At 34.6% G+C, this 22,709-nt stretch overlaps 1 protein-coding gene across 1 annotated transcript; it reads left to right on the top strand.

Moving 5' to 3' along the window:
* Positions 1-587: 587 nt before the first annotated feature.
* On the top strand, positions 588-10,500 carry LOC139496446 (peroxisomal membrane protein 11C-like). The gene is made up of 4 exons (XM_071285059.1): positions 588-900; positions 6,332-6,510; positions 9,382-9,462; positions 10,216-10,500. The coding sequence occupies exons 1-4, from the start codon at positions 682-684 to the stop codon at positions 10,439-10,441; spliced, it is 705 nt and encodes a 234-aa protein (XP_071141160.1). The 5' UTR covers positions 588-681; the 3' UTR covers positions 10,442-10,500.
* The last annotated feature ends 12,209 nt before the right edge of the window (positions 10,501-22,709 follow it).

The raw sequence follows: 22,709 nt of genomic DNA, 5'->3' as shown, positions 1-22,709 counted from the left end.
GATGTCGTGTTCTCCTTTTTCTAAGGTCTTACCTCTTATTCCTTTATAGGCCTATTATGTCGTGTTCTCCCTTCACCTATGTATTACCTCTCAGTTCTCTGTCGGCATATTATGTCGTGTTAACCCTTCACTTAAGTCTTACATCGCATTCCTCTATAGACATATTATGTCGTGTTCTCCTTTCACCTTGGTCTTACTTCTCAATCGTCTGTCGGCATATTATGTCGTGTTCTCCCTTCACCTAGGTATAACCTCTCATTCCTCTATAGGCATATTATGTCATGTTCTCCCTTCACCTAGGTCTAACGTCTCAGTCCTCTATAGGCATATTATGTCGTGTTATCCCTTCAACTAGGTCTAATCTCTCAGTCCTCTGTCGACAAAATATATCACTCAGTACAGCTCTGGAATATCCTTACTGATGCTACATTATTCAAGTTAGCTGAAGGTTATTATTGAGAAATTAAAGCTCAAACTGTCCAATCAAGTCCCAAAGCCGGTTTCTAAATTTTGGTTTCAATTTATTTTTTTTTCGTTATGGTTTTCTATACGTTTATCTTATTTTGTGGTATTCGTATGTTGACAATGGGGAAATATTGAACCACGTGATTTACTTTCACTTTAGAACAGACGTAGGTTCATAGTACACAAACACACACTTCTAACTTGTATCTATCAATCATGGATCTTGTTCGCGTATTGGAAACCTACAGAGGACATGACAGAATTATACGACTCAGTACCTATGTTTGTATGTTTGTAAGTGGGGACCGAAAGGGATTAGCTTTTGATCGGATCCGCGCTATTGCTACAGATCTAGGTGCTTGTAGAGTAATCCTAAGATTATTTGATGACTTGCCAATGCTATTTTACAATCTTTCTTACGGAACAGGGAGTAAGGTAAGAATTATTTAAAGGTCAAGAAATAGGACGTGTGAAATTATAACAAAGGTCAGAATGTAGGATATATTGTATTGATATCAACATTTAATTTTGATGATGTCTATTATTTTCATATTTTTAATAACATAAAGACATTGACAAATGATTGAGATAAACGACTTTATTTGACATTATTTTTAATTCAATTTAAAGCGTGAAAATATGTAAAAATATTTGAAAATATCTAACTATATAAAAGACAATATATATAAAAGATCGAGCCAAAGTTGATGTAGTCCAATTAATAATGATGTCTGGCAAGGCTATTTTATCATTTTGTGGGACGTTCCTTTCGACAGCACTGCCTGACCAATCATGTCACGCTTGTTGTTCCCTGCTTTGTAAGCAATTATGTGTATACGATTTTTGTATTATTATTATTTCCCATAGGCAGATCCAGTGGGGTGGGGCTGAGACTTCTGAAAAGAATTCCCCCTTTATGAGTCCTTGATCCGCCACTGTTTTCCTCGAGTACTTGTCGCCTACATTATTATGATTATTTGTATATATGCAGTGTATACAGGGACAGTCTATTATTTATATTATCGCTATTTTGTGCATTTTTTCTTTGATCCTTTTTTGTGATAATTTTCATATCATGCTTCTCGCTTGAGATGGAAAAATTATCGCTAGAAACTAAGGAGGCCACGTGGCGTTGCTAACGAAATTGACATGAAATTGACAACTTTGTCATAGGTAAAACAGCGATAAACAGATTATCATTGGTCATCTCAACTCGATTGCTTTTCTCGCTTTCGCTGTACCAGCTCAAGCGAGAAAGTCAATCTCTCTCGTATATTATAGACTGTTCCTGATATACGGAATACATAAACTCTAAACGGCTTTGGCAATTCAATGATGGCCTTAATTTTAACCATTTTGGTTTTATCGTCTCATCAAATTTTAGATAAGATTTGAATTTTCAAATATTTAGGCCTCGAGCATCACTGACAGAGAACTTTTAAAAATTGTCAAACAATTGCGAAAAGCGAATCTTGTGCACTGTCTGTTGAACTGATTAACTTTATAATGCTTATATAATACTTAACTGTATGTGAAGATCCCGAACAGCATATACAGACGTTAATGCATGGGTGATTTGGGTGCCGGGTTATTTATACAACACATACATAAAACTATACATATGTTTATCACCGTGCATTATGTATTGTTTAATTTGCGAGATGATTCCTGCTAGATATATACCCCCCCCCCTTTTTTTTGGGTCCGCCTATGCCAGGTCACAACTCTCAATCGAAGTGACAATTTATAAAAGTAAACCATTATAGGTCAGAATATGGTCTTCTATACGGAGCTTAGGCTCACACCACACAGCAAGCCATGGGTTCCAAACATTACTAGTGCAAAACTATTCCAACGAAAAAACCCACAATCGAATCTATATTAAAAAAAAAACAGAAATGAGTAGCACTTATGAACCACATCAACAAACGGCAACTACTGAACATCAAATTCTTGACTTAGGACAGGTGCAAACGTGTGTATGTTTATTAAAGTGTTCCCTATTTATAATATCAATTTAAACTTCATGTTGATTAGTTTAATACGAGTTAATTTATCAAACAAACTGCATCTTATTTTGACATATAAACGTTAAAGTAATGTATATACACACCATATCAATTATTTACATTGTTTACATATTTTGTTAATAGTTTTAATTTGTAAAAGTGCGCCGGTATGTCAGTAATGTAAAAAGATTAATATATATAGACAAAGACAAAGACAAATACTTTATTAGAGTCTCACCTCAAAATTGACATTACATATATGGTACTTGATTAAAAACACAAAATTTCTAGTGTGTCATAAAAATTATTTTGAAAGCAGAAACTTCATCTTACCGTCGGAACATTATAACATGATTGGTTGACATTTTCGTATAACCAGTATATACATCAGAGATAAACGTCGTAATGTAACTAAACATCAGTAAGTAAAATATATTGAGATGCTAAAATATAAAAAATAGAGAAAGAATAATGAGTAAAATAAATAAAATCTAGAGAAAAGTGAAATAACAATTTAAAGAATACAGAAATAAACAACACCACCAATCCAGACCCTCAGTGTTTACACGAGAATCTGGATGGAGACGCAGAATATAGAATAATAGATAAGGACAGTAGAGAGTGATGCATTGCTAAAAAAAAAGAAGAGAAAAACATAATAATTGTTTAAGAATACAGACATGAAACATCCCTGGGTATTGAAACAGTAACGGATTGTGATGTACTCATATTGGTGACACATGTTAAATTCGGACAACTGCAGTTCTTCTCTGCACTTATGTAGAAAGGAACTAAACGGAATAAAATGAATTAAAACTTAAGATAACCAAATGTAGCTGCATTCGCTACTTTCCGTTTACTTCTTTATAATGATTTGTAAACCACATATGATTAAGTAATAGAAGAAAAGAACCAATAGGATGATGCTGACGAATAAGGGTTTTAATGTCCAGTGACAAATATCATGTTCATATGAGAACAACAACACATTATATGTACCCTGTGTTGTATTAGAAAAACACTTTCAGTCGGATTTTAGAACGTGCTACTTTGAACAGACATAAACATTGAGGCTGATTGAAAACGTTAATAATAAATTTATGCATATTCCAGCCGACATATGCACGATATATTGAAGTGATAAACCCTTCAATACAATGCAAAGAAAGTCAAAATAAAAATACTCTTACTAGAAGGATACAGTTGCACCGTATTGCCATTTTTGTACTCAAGAACATCTCATTCTTAACTTTTTCAATGGGAAAATATAAATGTAGCAAAACTATTGTCGTGGCTAAATAACTCTTAACGGACACAATTTGAATTGTCCAACCCATTAACAGACTGTATTCCCATATTTTTACTAAAACGTTGTATTATTCACATTATATTACAGTTATGAAATATTTACTAATGTCAATTTATTTTTTTAGAACCAAAGTACTATTTTGTGTCCTTTGAATGATATCTAAAATTTTTTGTTTCGCCTTTTTTTTTTAATTGCTATGAGTATAAGCATAAATACTACATACTTGCGCGACGACTTTTATTTTTACTGAAAACTGCGCAGACTATATGCAATGGTTTTTACAGCTGGAAAATGTTCTATGATATATATCATTTTGTCAGACACTTTTCTTTTTTTGATTTGGTTCTTATAAAATGCCAAAAATCTGTATATTTAACAGAGTTTAACATTAAATTGTGCGTTTTACTCTTGACAGACGTATAGCAAACCCGATTAACAGACCAACCGCGGATATAGCCGCATACTCAATACAGATTAACCGACCGATCTCTCGGTTAGCCGACACTGACAATCATACCACGTCTTCTTTTTTGTATATATTAACAACAATTGACGGTTGTACTGAGGGGGAGGACAGGGGGTTACCCTTCTCCCTTCTCCCACCCCTCTTCTCCTTTCTCCTACCCCCGTTCTCCTTTCTCCCATTAAAATAAAACATCTCCTTTTGACATATTTTGTCTTGAAATATTAGAAATTTTTTTAAAAGGAAAGATATTTTATTTTTTCTCCTTTTTCCAACTTTTTCACCTTTCTCCCAGCCTTCCTCTCCTTTCTCCTACCCCCTTTCTCCTTTCTCCTTTCTCCTACCCCCTTTCTCCCTGTCTCCCTTACCCCTGTCCTCCCCCTCTGTACTGGTTGAGTGTTGTCTCCTTGACAATCACTTCACATCTTATTGTTATATTTTACAATACTTTTCTATAAATATATTAGGGAATCCGGGAAACACTCATCTTTTTTGCTTGGCCTTATGTGCAATCTAAACGTGTCTCTATTTTTATCAAGTTGATCTGAATTTCTACAAAGGAATATTTTATCTATGAGAGATCACAATCACAAGGTTAAAATGTAGAACGTATAAATATTACATCAGATGACTCGTGAATAGGAAGAGTTCCACAAAGGCGCAATACAAATTTATCAACTGACAATTAACACCATGGGAAAAAAACAGAAATACGACTAAAGACAAACAACAGTCTTCATAACACTACCTAGAACACTAAAAACAGAAATACGACTAAAGACAAACAACAGTCTTCATATACTGTCGACCATCTTATGGTAGCTCCCTTAACACCATTGGAAAAAACCCAGAAATACGACTAAAGACAAACAGCAGTCTACATAACACTACCTAGAACACTAAAAACTGAGCAACACAAACCACATCAAAGATCGGTGATGATCTCATGTGCTCTGGAAAGGTATTCAGATACTACTTCACACATGATCTCATGTGCTCTGGAAAGGTATTTAGATTCTACTCCGTGATGATCTCATGTGCTCTGGAAAGGTATTTAGATTCTACTCCACACATGATCTCATGTGCTCTGGAAAGGTATTTAGATTTTACTCCGTGATGATCTCATGTGCTCTGGAAAGGTATTTAGATTCTACTCCGTGATTATCTCATGTGCTCTAGAAAGGTATTCAGATTCTACTCCGTGATGATCTGATGTGTTCTAGAAAGGTATTCAGATTGTACTTCGTGATGATCTCATGTGCTCTGGAAAGGTATTCAGATTCTACTCCGTGATTATCTCATGTGCTCTGGAAAGGTATTTAGATTCTACTCCGGGATGATCTCATGTGCTCTTGAAAGGTATTTATATTCTACTCCGTGATGATCTCATGTGCTCTGGAAAGGTATTCAGATTCTACTCCGTGATGATCTCATGTGCTCTGGAAAGGTATTCAGATTCTACTCCGTGATAATCTCATGTGCTCTGGAAAGGTATTCAGATTCTACTCTGTGATGATCTCATGTGCTCTGGAAAGGTATTCAGGTTCAGGTATTCATACATGACACCCGTCGTTTGGTCATAGTAAGAAGATATAAGAAGATGTGTTATAAGTGCCAATGAGACAACATTCCATCAAAGTCACAAATTGTGAAAGTAAATCAATTATAAGTCAAAGTACGGTCTTCAAAACGGAGCTTTGACTTACACCAAAAAGATAAAATACTAGTAAACAAATAAAACAGAAAATAGCATTTTAAACAAAAAATGAAATTATAAAAACTTTAATCAGATTAAATTGGTTGAAAAAAAAGTATCAATACATAAGTGGATAAATAACGGATCTACGGTACAGCTAAACCTGTTTCGCTCTGTCAATTAGTATAATGACCCCCCCCCCCTTTCCACTCCACCCCCTATAATATCGTATGGATAAGAGCATGATAAAAATTAACAAGTGAAAATAAGTTAACTTAAAAGTTTTATTTGTTTACTAATATTTTATCTTTGATTTCTTTGATTTTTATTCATTTTCATTCATTTTTATTTATTCTTTAATCGATTTATTGGATGCTATTTTGTTTTAGGAGAAGAGCACATCATTAAGAATGTTGAACCTGTTAACAAACATTATTAACCAATCATTTTATCCTGTGGAGCATATTGCCTGGTTAGCTGACAAACAGGTGATTAACACAGACTCCAAGAAATGGTGGGTACTAGGCGTCATGATCTGGGCACTTTCTTTAGTCGCTGAAATACTCAAGTAAGTCTGTACATCTATAATTATCTTAAGATATTCTTTATATAATACAAGTGTGGACACATATCAGTGTGGATAGTAAGTTTGTACATCTATAATTATCTTAAGCAAGGATTTACTATACAAATCATTGTCTTAAGGAAGTTCGCTTGTCATGTTTTGGGATTTTTGACAGATTTTCGGAATCCTCTGGTTTTATCCATTTGAATGCCTTAAAAAACTTGCCCATTGAACCCCATTTTTCTTTTTATAAATCTTTTACATACATAATAATAGGCCATCTGTAAAAGTCTTATACAATTTTAATTATTGTTTAAAAGTTTTTGAGAACTTAAACTTGTCAATCATAAAGCTGTGAATAGTCAAGAGAGAATATTTTCCTGCCAAAATTTCACAAACTCACAACTTCAGTGTTGACTGGCTTGTGATTACAGTAGACCCTAGTTATAACTACTTATACCACTCGGCCACAGAAGCCCCTGATGTTTCTAAGTATACAAATGCCTAATAAAGGATTTAAGGTTTGAGGTCTTACGTGCACCTCCTCGATGAAAAATTCTCACTAGTATTTTTTTTTACAGAGGGTATACTGAGTTTGCCAGCCTCGATGGTAAAGAGACCCGCGGTAGCCCTCACGGGTCTTACCTGTGACTCCTCGATGAAAATCAATGGCTAATATCTCGAAAACAAGCACATCGACCTATATATTTTGTTTTGCTCTTGTGATTCCTTTATTAATCCCCTATCAATATAAATTAGTGTTTTGAAAAGATAATTATTTTGAAACGGAGAAGCGAACTCCCTTAAGATATTCTTTATATAATCATAATTTGAGCTTTAATTTTGTTTGTTTGTTTTATCTTCTAATTTTGATTTCATTCTTTCATTATTTTTTTAAATTGTTTCTTGAACACGATTGTAGGACTCATAAGGGAGCTACCATTTGATTTTTATGGGGGGGCTAGGATGAAATTTGAAAAAAAAAGGCAGGACAGGATTTTGAGTTAAAAAAAAAGGCAGGATGAGTAACTTGGCAAAAAAAAAAGGCAGGATGACAATTGTTGTAAAAAAGTCAGGATAAGCTAAGAGAAAAAAAAGGCAGGACCGAATAGACTGAAAAATAAAAAGGCGGGACAGAGATTACAAATAAAAAAAAAGGCAGGACACAATTTTTCATCCTAGCCCCCCCCATAAAAATCAAATGGTAGCTCCCTAAGTCAGAGTTAGGTTAACAATGCTGTATGAGATAATACAAAATATATGTTTATAACTCATAAGTCAGAGTTAGGTTAACAATGCTGTATGTGATAATACAAAATATATGTGTATAACTCATAAGTCAGAGTTAGGTTAACAATGCTGTATGTGATAATACAAAATATATGTTTATAACTCATAAGTCAGAGTTAGGTTAACAATGCTGTATGAGATAATACAAAATATATGTTTATAACTCATAAGTCAGAGTTAGGTTAACAATGCTGTATGAGATAATACAAAATATATGTTTATAACTCATAAGTCAGAGTTAGGTTAACAATGCTGTATGTGATAATACAAAATATATGTGTATAACTCATAAGTCAGAGTTAGGTTAACAATGCTGTATGAGATAATACAAAATATATGTGTATAACTCATAAGTCAGAGTTAGGTTAACAATGCTGTATGAGATAATACAAAATATATGTTTATAATTTAGGGTAGGGTAGGAATTAGATTTAGGGTTAGGATGACAATGCCAATATGTCATATATGTATAATTTCAGAAAGTTAGAGGGTTAGGGTAGTAATTAGATTTAGGGTTAGGTTAACAATGCTGTATGAGATAATACAAAATATATGTTTATAATTTATGGTAGGGTAGGAATTAGATTTAGGGTTAGGATAACAATGCCAATATATCATGTTTATAATTTCAGACAGTTAGATGGTTAGGGTAGGATGACAATGCTTTATGAGATAAGTCAATACATGTTTATAATTTCAGACAGTTAGATGGTTAGGGTAGGATGACAATGCTTTATGAGATAAGTCAATACATGTTTATAATTTCAGACAGTTAGATGGTTAGGGTAGGATGACAATGCTTTATGAGATAAGTCAATACATGTTTATAATTTCAGACAGTTAGATGGTTAGGGTAGGATGACAATGCTTTATGAGATAAGTCAATACATGTTTATAATTTCAGACAGTTAGATGGTTAGGGTAGGATGACAATGCTTTATGAGATAAGTCAATACATGTTTATAATTTCAGACAGTTAGATGGTTAGGGTAGGATGACAATGCTTTATGAGATAAGTCAATACATGTTTATAATTTCAGACAGTTAGATGGTTAGGGTAGGATGACAATGCTTTATGAGATAAGTCAATACATGTTTATAATTTCAGACAGTTAGATGGTTAGGGTAGGATGACAATGCTTTATGAGATAAGTCAATACATGTTTATAATTTCAGACAGTTAGATGGTTAGGGTAGGATGACAATGCTTTATGAGATAAGTCAATACATGTTTATAATTTCAGACAGTTAGATGGTTAGGGTAGGATGACAATGCTTTATGAGATAAGTCAATACATGTTTATAATTTCAGACAGTTAGATGGTTAGGGTAGGATGACAATGCTTTATGAGATAAGTCAATACATGTTTATAATTTCAGACAGTTAGATGGTTAGGGTAGGATGCCAATGCTTTATGAGATAAGTCAATACATGTTTATAATTTCAGACAGTTAGATGGTTAGGGTAGGATGACAATGCTTTATGAGATAAGTCAATACATGTTTATAATTTCAGACAGTTAGATGGTTAGGGTAGGATGACAATGCTTTATGAGATAAGTCAATACATGTTTATAATTTCAGACAATTAGTTAGTATTAGTTTGATAAGCAGAAAGTTGAAACAGACAAAGAAGCAACAATATTTGGAGTCCACTGATGAAAGGTAGGAATTAATGGTATACTGAGACAAATAACAAACAAACAAACAGACAGACGACAGACAGACTGAGACAAATAACAAACAAAAAAACAAACAAACAAACAAACAAACAAAGAAGCAGCAATATTTGGAGTCCACTGATGAAAAGTAAGCATTTATGGTAAACTGAGACAAAAAACAGACAGACAGACAGACAGACAGACAGACAGACAGACAGACAGACAGACAGACAGACAGACAGACAGACAAACAAAGAAATAGCAATATTTGGAGTCAACTGAAAATTTTTGGTATACTGACACAAATAACAAACAAACAGACAAACTAGAAAACCATTTCAAAAACATAAGAATACATTTTACATGATTTTAAAAGTTGAAATTTAAGTTCAAACAAACAGACAAACTAGAAAACCATTACAAAAACATAGGAATACATTTTACATGATTTTAAAAGTTGAAATTAAAGTTGTTCCATTCACCTACAGGTAAAGGGATAATCTCACAATACATGTTTAAAACTGCCTTCCCAATGTTTGTTATGATTCCTGTAACTCAGTCAAGTTTTCTTTGTATTGTTTGACAAATTGTTGATTGTCTCTTTGTTGCCATAGTGTTGCCAGTTTCTCTTTGGTTTATGAAGTTGTATTGTCCTTTATGTAATCACCTCTTCAATTTGTGCTAATTACTGTTACCCATTTGTGCTCATTACTGTTACCCATTTGTGCTAATTACTGTTACCCATTTGTTTTTACAGAGAAGAATCAATAGAGAGTACATCTACAGAAGCTAAAGCACTGAAAGCCAACTTACTGGAAGCACGATTGTCACTTCTCTCGTCTTCATCGGATTTTATCAATGCTATAAACTGGTGCCCTCCTGGTGTTTTATGGGCAGGGAAACTGTCGAGATCATGGAGTGGTGTGTTTGGAATGTTGTCTACTAGTATTATGTTATATAAAAACTGGCCTAAAAAGTCGTAAATGAGTATTATGTATATAAATCTTTTCTGTAATCAGAGGCCAAACATTTTTTTTAATTCCCCACCTAATTCATTAATTATAAAGGAGTCTGTGCAATATAGAAAACCGTATAGAATTTGAAACAAAAACATTTTTATAAAGAAAATAAATAAATAAACGGAATTAACAAAAATATTAAGAATTAACAACTAATTATCCATCACCACCAAAAAAACCCATTACTGAAAAAAATCAACCAATCACCATAAACCTCCACTGAAAAATAAACCCATCACCTAAAGATGTCATTGAAAAAATAAACCCATCACCTACAGATGTCACTGAAAAATAAACCCATCACCAAAAACTCCAACTGAAAAATAAACCCATCACCAAAACTCCCACTGAAAAATAAACCCATCACCAAAAACTCCCACTGAAAAATAAACCCATCACCAAAACTCCCACTGAAAAATAAACCCATCATCAAAAACTCCCACTGAAAAATAAACCCATCACCAAAAACTCCCACTGAAAATTAAACACATCACCATAAATCTCTATATATAATTTATAATTTCAATTTGGAGTGACATCTACATTTTCTAAATCTTCTTTTTATTTCTAATTTCAAGTTCAGAATTGTGCAGATACCTTTATTTGATGCAAAATCAAATTCCTGGACCACTTACAGTACACACAGAGAGGATGTAATATCATACTCCCAACACTGATTCTGGTGTTACACAGTGTCACACTGTGAAACACAGATTTGTCTCCCAAAAAACACCAAGTAATTACTCCCATCTGGGAGGGTTTTATGACCTGTTGATTGCAGGTTAAAGTAATAAAAATCAATAAAGCATGGCTGCATGGTCTGACAGTGACATATAATAACAGGTCAATTATTCTCTCACTTCCTATATAGTTTTATTTCTGAAAGCTATAAAAAAGGTTAATGAAATGATTTTTAAAATTTTTATACAAATATGTATTTTTAGATTGCAAAATTATTTACATTCTTTCATAATCTCATAATCAAAAATGGCAACGTGATAGTTACAATAAGTTGTATTTATAGTCAGTTTATACATATAGATATTAATATATAAATGGTTTAAAAAAAAAAAAGTAATGATACAAAATGAAATAATGAATAAAATAAAATAATGTAGATAAATTTCATATATATCATATTATTTATATAATCTTCCGTTATTTCTTATAATTTAAATTTAGAAAAAAGATAGAATAAATTCAATTAAAATATATCTCTTTATTTTCAATTAATTATACTCCACTTATAGGTGATGTTTTGTTTGTTTTGATTATGTTTCTTAAGAAGACAGAACAAATGCTGAATATAAATTTAAAAAATAAAATTTTGCAGGATTCTTTAATAAAATTAGATTATAATATGTCTCTGATTAAATTGAACAAATCTCACACTTTTCTTCATTATTGCAACTTTCCTTTAATGACAGGATACACAAGAAATGTGTATTGTAGTCATCAACTACTGGCACACTTCAAAGGTAATTATAGCAATAAAAATCATGGTGTTGGGAGAAACCACACCAAGGTAATAAACAATTAAGGAGTTTTAGGGAGGAGTTACTCCAAGTTTCTCCCACTTTCCTCCAAAGATTTGGAGAGTGTTGCTGGCGTTTCCTGGTGTGACACCAAGTTTTTACACAGTGTAGGGAGTATGAGATTACATCCTCTCTGTGTGTACTGTATAAATAATAGTCAGCAATACTTAATATTTAGAAATCCATACACTTAGTTTGTTCTTTTATACTGAGCTGAGACTACTATGTGTTTTTGTAGTTTCAGTTCTGAGTTATGAGAAGCAATTTTTTTCTATTTTAAGGTGAACTTGTTTTGTTGATGTGTTATTTTTGCAATTTATATATAATACATTATTTTAAAGTAATTAAGGAAAATATGGTATGCCCCTGAAAATAAAAAATAACATCATTATCATGTGAGTTATTCAAAGTGAAATGTAAATTATGTTTTATTAAGAGTATGGTTGAAGTTTACAGAGCAGATACGTATTGGGGGAAACGTAGAATAGAGAACTCTTTTTACAATTGTAAAAAATAGAGAATAATGAGCAGAGAAAATAATGAATAGAGAAAAGTTTTGAAAAAAAGAATAGAGAAAAGTGGGGATAAGTTGAATAAATACGGATAAAAAGGGTGTTAAGAGAATCTTAAGATATAAAACAAGAAAGACAAATCTGACACTATTAAACTAATTAGATATAAGTACTAAATTCCAAAGAATAATGAACAAAAAACAACAAGGAAAATGATGTTAAAAAATAAAGAATGCAGAAAAGAGTCCCCTCAATGCAGACCTTAATTATTGTTATATAGTGCCATTTATTTATAGTCAAGTCTTTCATGCTACAGATTATTGTTGTATTTTAAATACTGTTTTACCTGTTATATGTAATTGATATATTTGGAATATTAAATTTTTATATAGCAGATATATTGTTCTTTTTATACAAGGATAAACATTAATAAGCCAGCAATTCAACAACACAATAGACAACCAACAGATTACATGACAAATCTCTACATGACAAATTGATCAATATCCCTCTTGGACCTTAAGTTGTGGAACACACCTGTAAATACAAATAGAAAAAATAAAATTGAGAATGGAAATCGTGCATGGGGAATGTGTCAAAGTGACAACAACCCGACCAAAGAGTAAAAAAACAGCCAAAGGCCACGAATCAACAAAGGTGTGCTTCAGCTGGTCCCTAAACAAAAATGTGTTCAGTCATAATAGAGACCATACTAAATGCAATGGTATTGGACATGTTTTTGTGGCCCTTTATAGCTTGCTTTTTGGTGTGAGCTAAGGCTCCATGTTGAAGACCGCACTTTGACCTATAATGGTTTACTTTTATAGATTGTGAGGGAGAGTTGTCTCCTTGGCACTCATACCACATCTTCGAATATATCTATATTTTTTTTCTTGTAATTAAGTGACCGTCATACACAATTTGTGTTTCTTTCAAACAGCAGATGATGCTACAATAAAGCTTTAAAGTAATTATTTTCTTGTAAAGATCTGAAATTTAAGGAGATGTTATATGATAGCCAATGAGACAACTATCCACCAAAGACCAAATGACGTAAAATTATGACGTAAAATTGGTAACTTCAATGCACCATATTTTTTTTCTGGGTGTTCTCACTTTATGTAGATAAAACTTCAGGAACAGTCTTTTTTTAAAACAACATATTTTGTTTATGATGTGAAAGCGGTTAAATCATGAGATTTATCTTACAAGCTAGGTATACAAATAAAGAGTTACTATGATTTCCAATGAAACATTTTTCCATCAAAGTTTAAACGAAGTGGATGTAAGCAAATAAAGACAACTGTAAGACCTTCAACAATGAGAAAACCCATATAAGACAACTGTTAGGCCTTCAACACTGAGAAAACCCCTATAAGACAACTGTAAGACCTTCAACAATGAGAAAACCCCTATAAGACAACTGTAAGGCCTTCAACAATTAGAAAACGAGAAAACCCCTATAAGACAACTGTAAGACCTTCAACAACGAGAAAACCCCTATAAGACAACTGTAAGACCTTCAACAACGAGAAAACCCCTATAAGACAACTGTAAGACCTTCAACAATGAGAAAACCCCTTTAAGACAACAGTAAGGCCTTCAACAACGAGAAAACCCCTATAAGACAACTGTAAGACCTTCAACAATGAGAAAACCCCTATAAGACAACTGTAAGGCCTTCAACAACGAGAAAACCCCTATAAGACAACTGAAGGGCCTTCAACAACGAGAAAACCCATATAAGACAACTGTAAGACCTTCAACAATGAGAAAACCCCTATAAGACAACTGTAAGACCTTCAACAATGAGAAAACACCTATGAGACAACTGTAAGACCTTCAACAATGAGAAAACACCTATAAGACAACTGTAAGACCTTTAATAACGAGAAAACCCCTATAAGACAACTGTAAGACCTTCAACAATGAGAAAACACCTATAAGACAACTGTAAGACCTTCAACAACGAGAAAACCCCTATAAGACAACTGTAAGACCTTCAACAACGAGAAAACCCCTACAAGACAACTTAAGACAACTGTAAGACCTTCAACAACGAGAAAACACCTATAAGACAACTGTAAAGCCTTCGACAATGAGAAAACCCCTATAAGACAACTGTAAGACCTTCAACAACGAGAAAACACCTATAAGACCCCTATAAGACAACTGTAAGACCTTCACCAATGAGAAAACACCTATTTCAACAACGAGAAAACCCCTATAAGACAACTGTAAGACCTTCAACAACGAGAAAACCCCTATAAGACAACTGTTAGGCCTTCAACAATGAGAAAACCCATATAAGACAACTGTAAGGCCTTCAACAATGAGAAAACCCATATAAGACAACTGTAAGGCCTTCAACAATGAGAAAACCTATATAAGACAACTGTAAGACCTTCAACAATGAGAAGACCCCTATAAGACAACTGTAAGGCCTTCAACAACGAGAAGACCCCTATAAGACAACTGTAAGGCCTTCAACAACGAGAAAACCCACATAAGACAACTGTAAGGCCTTCAACAACGAGAAAACCCCTATAAGACAACTGTAAGGCCTTCAACAATTAGAAAACCCCTATAGGCCTTCAACAATGAGAAAACCCATATAAGACAACTGTAAGGCCTTCAACAACGAGAAAACCCACATAAGACAACTGTAAGGCCTTCAACAACGAGAAAACCCCTATAAGACAACTGTAAGGCCTTCAACAACGAGAAAACCCCTATAAGACAACTGTAAGACCTTCAACAGTGAGAAAACACCTATAAGACAACTGTAAGACCTTCAACAACGAGAAAACCCCTATAAGACAACTGTAAGACCTTCAACAATGAGAAAACACCTATAAGACAACTGTAAGACCTTCAACAATGAGAGAAAACACCTATAAGACAACTGTAAGACCTTCAACAACAAGAAAACCCCTATAAGACAACTGTAAGACCTTCAACAACGAGAAAACCCCTATAAGACAACTTAAGACAACTGTAAGACCTTCAACAACGAGAAAACATCTATAAGACAACTGTAAAGCCTTCGACAATGAGAAAACCCCTATAAGACAACTGTAAGACCTTCAACAACGAGAAAACACCTATAAGACAACTGTAAGACCTTCAACAATGAGAAAACCCCTATAAGACAACTGTAAGGACTTCAACAATGAGAAAACCCCTATAAGACAACTGTAAGGCCTTCAACAATGAGAAAACCCCTATAAGACAACTGTAAGGCCTTCAACAATGGGAAAACCCCTATAAGACAACTGTAAGGCCTTCAACAACGAGAAAACCCCTATAAGACAACTGAAGGGCCTTCAACAACGAGAAAACCCATATAAGACAACTGTAAGACCTTCAACAATGAGAAAACCCCTATAAGACAACTGTAAGGCCTTCAACAACGAGAAAACCCCTATAAGACAACTGAAGGGCCTTCAACAACGAGAAAACCCATATAAGACAACTGTAAGACCTTCAACAATGAGAAAACCCCTATAAGACAACTGTAAGACCTTCAACAATGAGAAAACACCTATGAGACAACTGTAAGACCTTCAACAATGAGAAAACACCTATAAGACAACTGTAAGACCTTTAATAACGAGAAAACCCCTATAAGACAACTGTAAGACCTTCAACAATGAGAAAACACCTATAAGACAACTGTAAGACCTTCAACAACGAGAAAACCCCTATAAGACAACTGTAAGACCTTCAACAACGAGAAAACCCCTACAAGACAACTTAAGACAACTGTAAGACCTTCAACAACGAGAAAACACCTATAAGACAACTGTAAAGCCTTCGACAATGAGAAAACCCCTATAAGACAACTGTAAGACCTTCAACAACGAGAAAACACCTATAAGACCCCTATAAGACAACTGTAAGACCTTCACCAATGAGAAAACACCTATTTCAACAACGAGAAAACCCCTATAAGACAACTGTAAGACCTTCAACAACGAGAAAACCCCTATAAGACAACTGTTAGGCCTTCAACAATGAGAAAACCCATATAAGACAACTGTAAGGCCTTCAACAATGAGAAAACCCATATAAGACAACTGTAAGGCCTTCAACAATGAGAAAACCTATATAAGACAACTGTAAGACCTTCAACAATGAGAAGACCCCTATAAGACAACTGTAAGGCCTTCAACAACGAGAAGACCCCTATAAGACAACTGTAAGGCCTTCAACAACGAGAAAACCCACATAAGACAACTGTAAGGCCTTCAACAACGAGAAAACCCCTATAAGACAACTGTAAGGCCTTCAACAATTAGAAAACCCCTATAGGCCTTCAACAATGAGAAAACCCATATAAGACAACTGTAAGGCCTTCAACAACGAGAAAACCCACATAAGACAACTGTAAGGCCTTCAACAACGAGAAAACCCCTATAAGACAACTGTAAGGCCTTCAACAACGAGAAAACCCCTATAAGACAACTGTAAGACCTTCAACAGTGAGAAAGCACCTATAAGACAACTGTAAGACCTTCAACAACGAGAAAACCCCTATAAGACAACTGTAAGACCTTCAACAATGAGAAAACACCTATAAGACAACTGTAAGACCTTCAACAATGAGAGAAAACACCTATAAGACAACTGTAAGACCTTCAACAACAAGAAAACCCCTATAAGACAACTGTAAGACCTTCAACAACGAGAAAACCCCTATAAGACAACTTAAGACAACTGTAAGACCTTCAACAACGAGAAAACATCTATAAGACAACTGTCAAGCCTTCGACAATGAGAAAACCCCTATAAGACAACTGTAAGACCTTCAACAACGAGAAAACACCTATAAGACAACTGTAAGACCTTCAACAATGAGAAAACCCCTATAAGACAACTGTAAGGACTTCAACAATGAGAAAACCCCTATAAGACAACTGTAAGGCCTTCAACAATGAGAAAACCCCTATAAGACAACTGTAAGGCCTTCAACAATGGGAAAACCCCTATAAGACAACTGTAAGGCCTTCAACAATGGGAAAACCCCTATAAGACAACTGTAAGGCCTTCAACAATGGGAAAACCCCTATAAGACAACTGTAAGGCCTTCAACAATCTGAAAACCCCTATAAGACAACTGTTAGGCCTTCAACAACGAGAAAACCCCTATCAGACAACTGTAAGGTCTTCAACAACGAGAAAACCCATATAAGACAACTGTAAGGCCTTCAACAACGAGAAAACCCCTATAAGACAACTGTAAGACCTTCAACAACGAGAAAACCCATATAAGACAACTGTAAGGCCTTCAACACGAGAAAACCCCTATAAGACAACTGTAAGACCTTCAACAACGAGAAAACCCCTATAAGACAACTGTAAGACCTTCAACAACGAGAATACCCCTATAAGACAACTGTAAGGCCTTCAACAACGAGAAAACCCCTATAAGACAACTGTTAGGCCTTCAACAATGAGAAAACCCATATAAGACAACTGTAAGGCCTTCAACAATGGGAAGACCCATATAAGACAACTGTAAGACCTTCAACAATGGGAAGACCCCTATAAGACAACTGTAAGGCCTTCAACAACGAGAAGACCCCTATAAGACAACTGTAAGGCCTTCAACAACGAGAAAACCCCTATAAGACAACTGTAAGGCCTTCAACAACGAGAAAACCCACATAAGATAACTGTAAGGCCTTCAACAACGAGAAAACCCCTATAAGACAACTGTAAGGCCTTCAACAATTAGAAAACCCCTATAGGCCTTCAACAATGAGAAAACCCATATAAGACAACTGTAAGGCCTTCAACAACGAGAAAACCCACATAAGACAACTGTAAGGCCTTCAACAATCGGAAAACCCCTATAAGACAACTGTAAGGCCTTCAACAATCTGAAAACCCCTATAAGACAACTGTAAGGCCTTCAACAACAAGAAAACCCCTATAAGACAACTGTAAGGCCTTTAACAATGAGAAAACCCACATAAGACAACTGTAAGGCCTTCAACAACGAGAAAACCCACATAAGACAACTGTAAGACCTTCAACAACGAGAAAACCCATATAAGACAACTGTAAGGCCTTCAACAATGAGAAAACCCATATAAGACAACTGTAAGGCCTTCAACAATGAGAAAACCCATATAAGTTCAGTTTTCATTTTGCAGGGTAATCCTGGTATGTGGTTTCACTTTCTTTAGCATGAAATTTATCACATGATCTCTTTATAGTTGCATTGGGTCATTTACTGTATACTTGTGGACTATTCGTCACCCAGGGTATCATCAGCTCAGTAGTCTGTACTGTCGTACTGAAATGATTTATCACATGATCTCTTCATTTTTATAGTTGCATTGAGTCATTTACTGTATACTTGTGGACTATTCGTCACCCAGGGTATCATCAGCTCATGGTAGTGTTATGATATTGTAATTATTATGTTGGCCTGTTTTGTATTGTGTGGCCTGATTTGTATTGTGTGGCCTGATAGTTGTTTACAGAATAATTTTAGAATTGTGCAGTTTAGAAATCTCTGGAACAATTCCAGAATGATCCTAATAAAAGATGCGTTATATAAACTTCTACATTTTACTAGAAACTTCCATTGTAACTTTCTAGGATGTTCCAGTATAGATTGTTCTACAATTTTCCTTGACAATTATATATATACCGAAACTAAAATTAAACAGACACTCTTGGATTTGGACTTAGACATCGATAGACATTAATATTTATAGCCTTTGGATTGACACTTTTATTCTACAAACAACATCATACTGGATTGTGACCGTAATATTCAGATTGGATTCCGAAAGATATCCGGATACAGATAAAGATAAAAGATTGGACTCATATTTTGACAGTTAAGTTGACAGTAATATTTGTGTAATACTTCTTGTAAACTTTTGTATAATAAATATTGTTAAATTTTATTATTGATTTGTGTCTTTTGTTGGCTACAATTTAAAGGCGATTTCTGGCCGTAACAGAAATTGGGGGCTCGTCCGGGAGACTGAAAATATCTTATTCAAAATTTATTCAGTAATTGTTATTATAACTAGCCAACAAAATTCTACAAAATGGCATTTGATGCCGGTAAATTTTTGAAAACGCCTGACCTGGAGGGGTTTGATAATTTTAAAAAAAGAGGAATTAGTGTTGCTTGCTAAACATCTGAAATTAGATTTTAAAGTATCTATGAGAAAACAAATTATAAAAAATTTGGTTATAGACAAATTCGTTGACGCAGAAATTTTAGGTGAAGAGGCTCTTGAACTTAAGATCGAAAATGTTGACGCCTTTAAATTAAAACAACTTGAATTAGAACATGAACTCAAATTAAAAGAACTGGAGATAAGAAAAGAAGATGAACTTAAATTAAAACAACATGAATTTAAATTAAAACAAGCAGAACTGGAAATGAAGGAAAGGTTGGAAATAGAGAAAAAAGAAAAAGAAGATGAATTTAAATTAAAAGAACTTGAAATGAAGGAGAGGGAGAAAATAAAAGAACTTGAAATGAAAATAAAAGAACTTGAAATGAGAGAAGATGGAAAAACTGAAAATTGAAATAGGAGGGTAAAGCCGCTGAAATATACTCTGCACTTCTATCAGAAAAAAGTTCCGATTATGACACGGTAAAACATGAAGTTTTGAAAGCTTATGAGCTAGTACCAGAAGCATATAGACAGAAATTTAGATCTTATAAAAAGTTTGATTCGCAAACCTATGTGGAATTTGCTCGGGAAAAAGAAGATCTATTTAATAAATGGCTTACTTCAAAGAAAAACAGATAACAATTTTGATAACCTAAGACAATTGATGTTATTAGAAGAGTTCAAACACTGTGTTCATTTAGACTTAAAAACACATTTAGACGACAAAACTGTTGGGACAATACATGATGCAGCTGTAATTTCAGATAATTGTACCCTTTCACATAAAAGAAGTTTCAAGGGTCAAAATGTTAATAATTCAAGTGGAAATTACAAAAATCAAAGCACTGAGCGTACTGATAGTAAGCCTGTTGCACAGAATAAGAGTCAGTCCAGTTATAATATGTCTAGTCCAAAATTTGATACCTTAGAGAAGAAGTCACTGATTTGTGCTTATTGTAAGAAAAATGGTCACCTGATGGCTGATTGTTTTAGACTCCAGAAGAAGAATGAACGAGATAATAAGCCGAAGTCCAGTGCTTGTACGACACCTTATATTACCAGTACGTTGGAATGTCCTGCGAGTCAGGCTTTTAAGTCCAGTTTTTGTGATAACATGGAGGAATATAAACCCTTTATGTCTGATGGGTTTATTTCTATTGTTGATGATACCACTCTTCAGCCTATTAAGATTTTACGGGACACTGGAGCTTCTCAGTCTTTATTGTTAGAAGGTGTGTTGCCTTTGTCCGAGAAGACTTCTGTTGGTGCCTCCGTTTTGTTACAAGGTGTAGAGTTGTGTTGTATAGATGTTCCTCTTCATCGTATTTATCTGAAGTCAGATTTGATAACTGGACCAGTTATTGTGGGTGTTCGTCCTAATCTCCCTGTTGAGGATGTTACATTATTGCTATGAAATGATCTAGCTAGGAACAAAGTGGTTGCTGAACCAATTGTTACCAGTGAACCAGTGGTGGATGTTAAATCACCTGAAGATGATGCTGAATTGTATCCAGCTTGTGTTGTTACTAGGGCGATGGCTAGAAAACAACAAGATGAGAATTTGCAAGAAGACTAGTTTGATTACATGGACCTTTCTGACACTTTCCTAGCTGACATTGAAGGTCCTGGTAGCTCAGAAAAGGCCATAATAAGACCACCTAGTGTTAACAAGAATGTTATTATGCCATGGCCAAACGTAAACAGCCATTCATTAGACCGTAAGAATTTATTCGAAGAACAACATAAAGACCCTGAGGTTCTTCAGCTCAACCAGCGGGGTCAACCACAGGAGGAAGCAGACAAAGTGGCTGAATGCTATTTCCATCAGGACGGCATTTTAATGAGGAAGTGGAGGCCTCCTGATGCTACCCCAGAAGAGGAATGGAGAGTGGTATACCAAGTGGTGGTGCCTAAAGTTTATAGGCAAGAAATTATTGGTCTTGCCCATGACACCCCCTTGGCTGGACACTTAGGTATAAGAAAGACTTGCCTTAAAATCTTGCAGCATTTCTACTGGCCAAGACTTAGAAATGATGTTGCACAATACTGCAAATCCTGTCATATATGCCAGGTTGTTGGTAAGCCTTACCAGAAAATACCACCAGCACTACTTCTGCCTATTCCAGCCTTTGACGAACCTTTCAGCAGAGTTCTAATTGACTGCGTTGGACCTTTACCAAAGACCAAAACTGGAAATGCGTATTTATTGACAATCATGTGTACATCCACTCGCTTTCCTGAGGCTATTCCGCTAAGAAATATCAAAACACCAACTATTATCAAATTTTTCACATTAGTAGGACTTCCTAAGTCTATACAGTCCGACCAGGGATCAAATTTCATGTCAGGTTTATTTCAGCAAGTCGTGTACCAGTTAGGGATTGCTCAGTATAGATCAAGTGCGTACCATCAAGAATCTCAAGGTGCCTTAGAACGTTTTCATCAAACATTGAAGAACATGATTAGAATTTTTGTCTTCAATTTGACAGAGACTGGGATGATGGAGTTCACTTTCTACTTTTTGCAGTCCGAGAGGCTGTTCCAGAATCCCTTTGATTTAGTCCCTTTGAGTTGGTATTTGGCCATACTGTAAGGGGACCGTTAAAATTGATTAAGGAAAAGTGGCTTACTGAACATACTGACTTGAATCTTTTAGACTATGTATCTAGATTTAAAGAAAAATTGTATACTGCTTGTCAAATTGCTCAGAAAAACTTAAAAAATGTACAGAACAAGATGAAAATTTGGTATGATAAAGATGCCAGGGATAGAGTTTTTGAGCCTGGTGATAGGGTACTTGTATTTTTGCCAGTCCCTGGACATCCTTTACAGGCTAAATATTGTGGTCCTTATACAATAGAGAGTAAAATCAATGATTTGAATTATATTGTTAAAACTCAAGGTCGGCGTAAACAAAACAGAGTGTGTCATATTAATATGTTAAAACCATATTTTGAGCGTACTAATGAATGTGAGAGTAAACCAGTTGCCACTTTAGGCATGGTTAAATTTGAGAACAATCATGACAAACCAG

Source organism: Mytilus edulis, chromosome 11 (assembly GCF_963676685.1).
Source record: "Mytilus edulis chromosome 11, xbMytEdul2.2, whole genome shotgun sequence".
Lineage (NCBI taxonomy): Eukaryota > Metazoa > Mollusca > Bivalvia > Mytilida > Mytilidae > Mytilus > Mytilus edulis.
The sequence above is the reverse complement of the archived record's forward strand: the minus strand, read 5'-3'. Positions and strand labels throughout refer to the sequence as shown.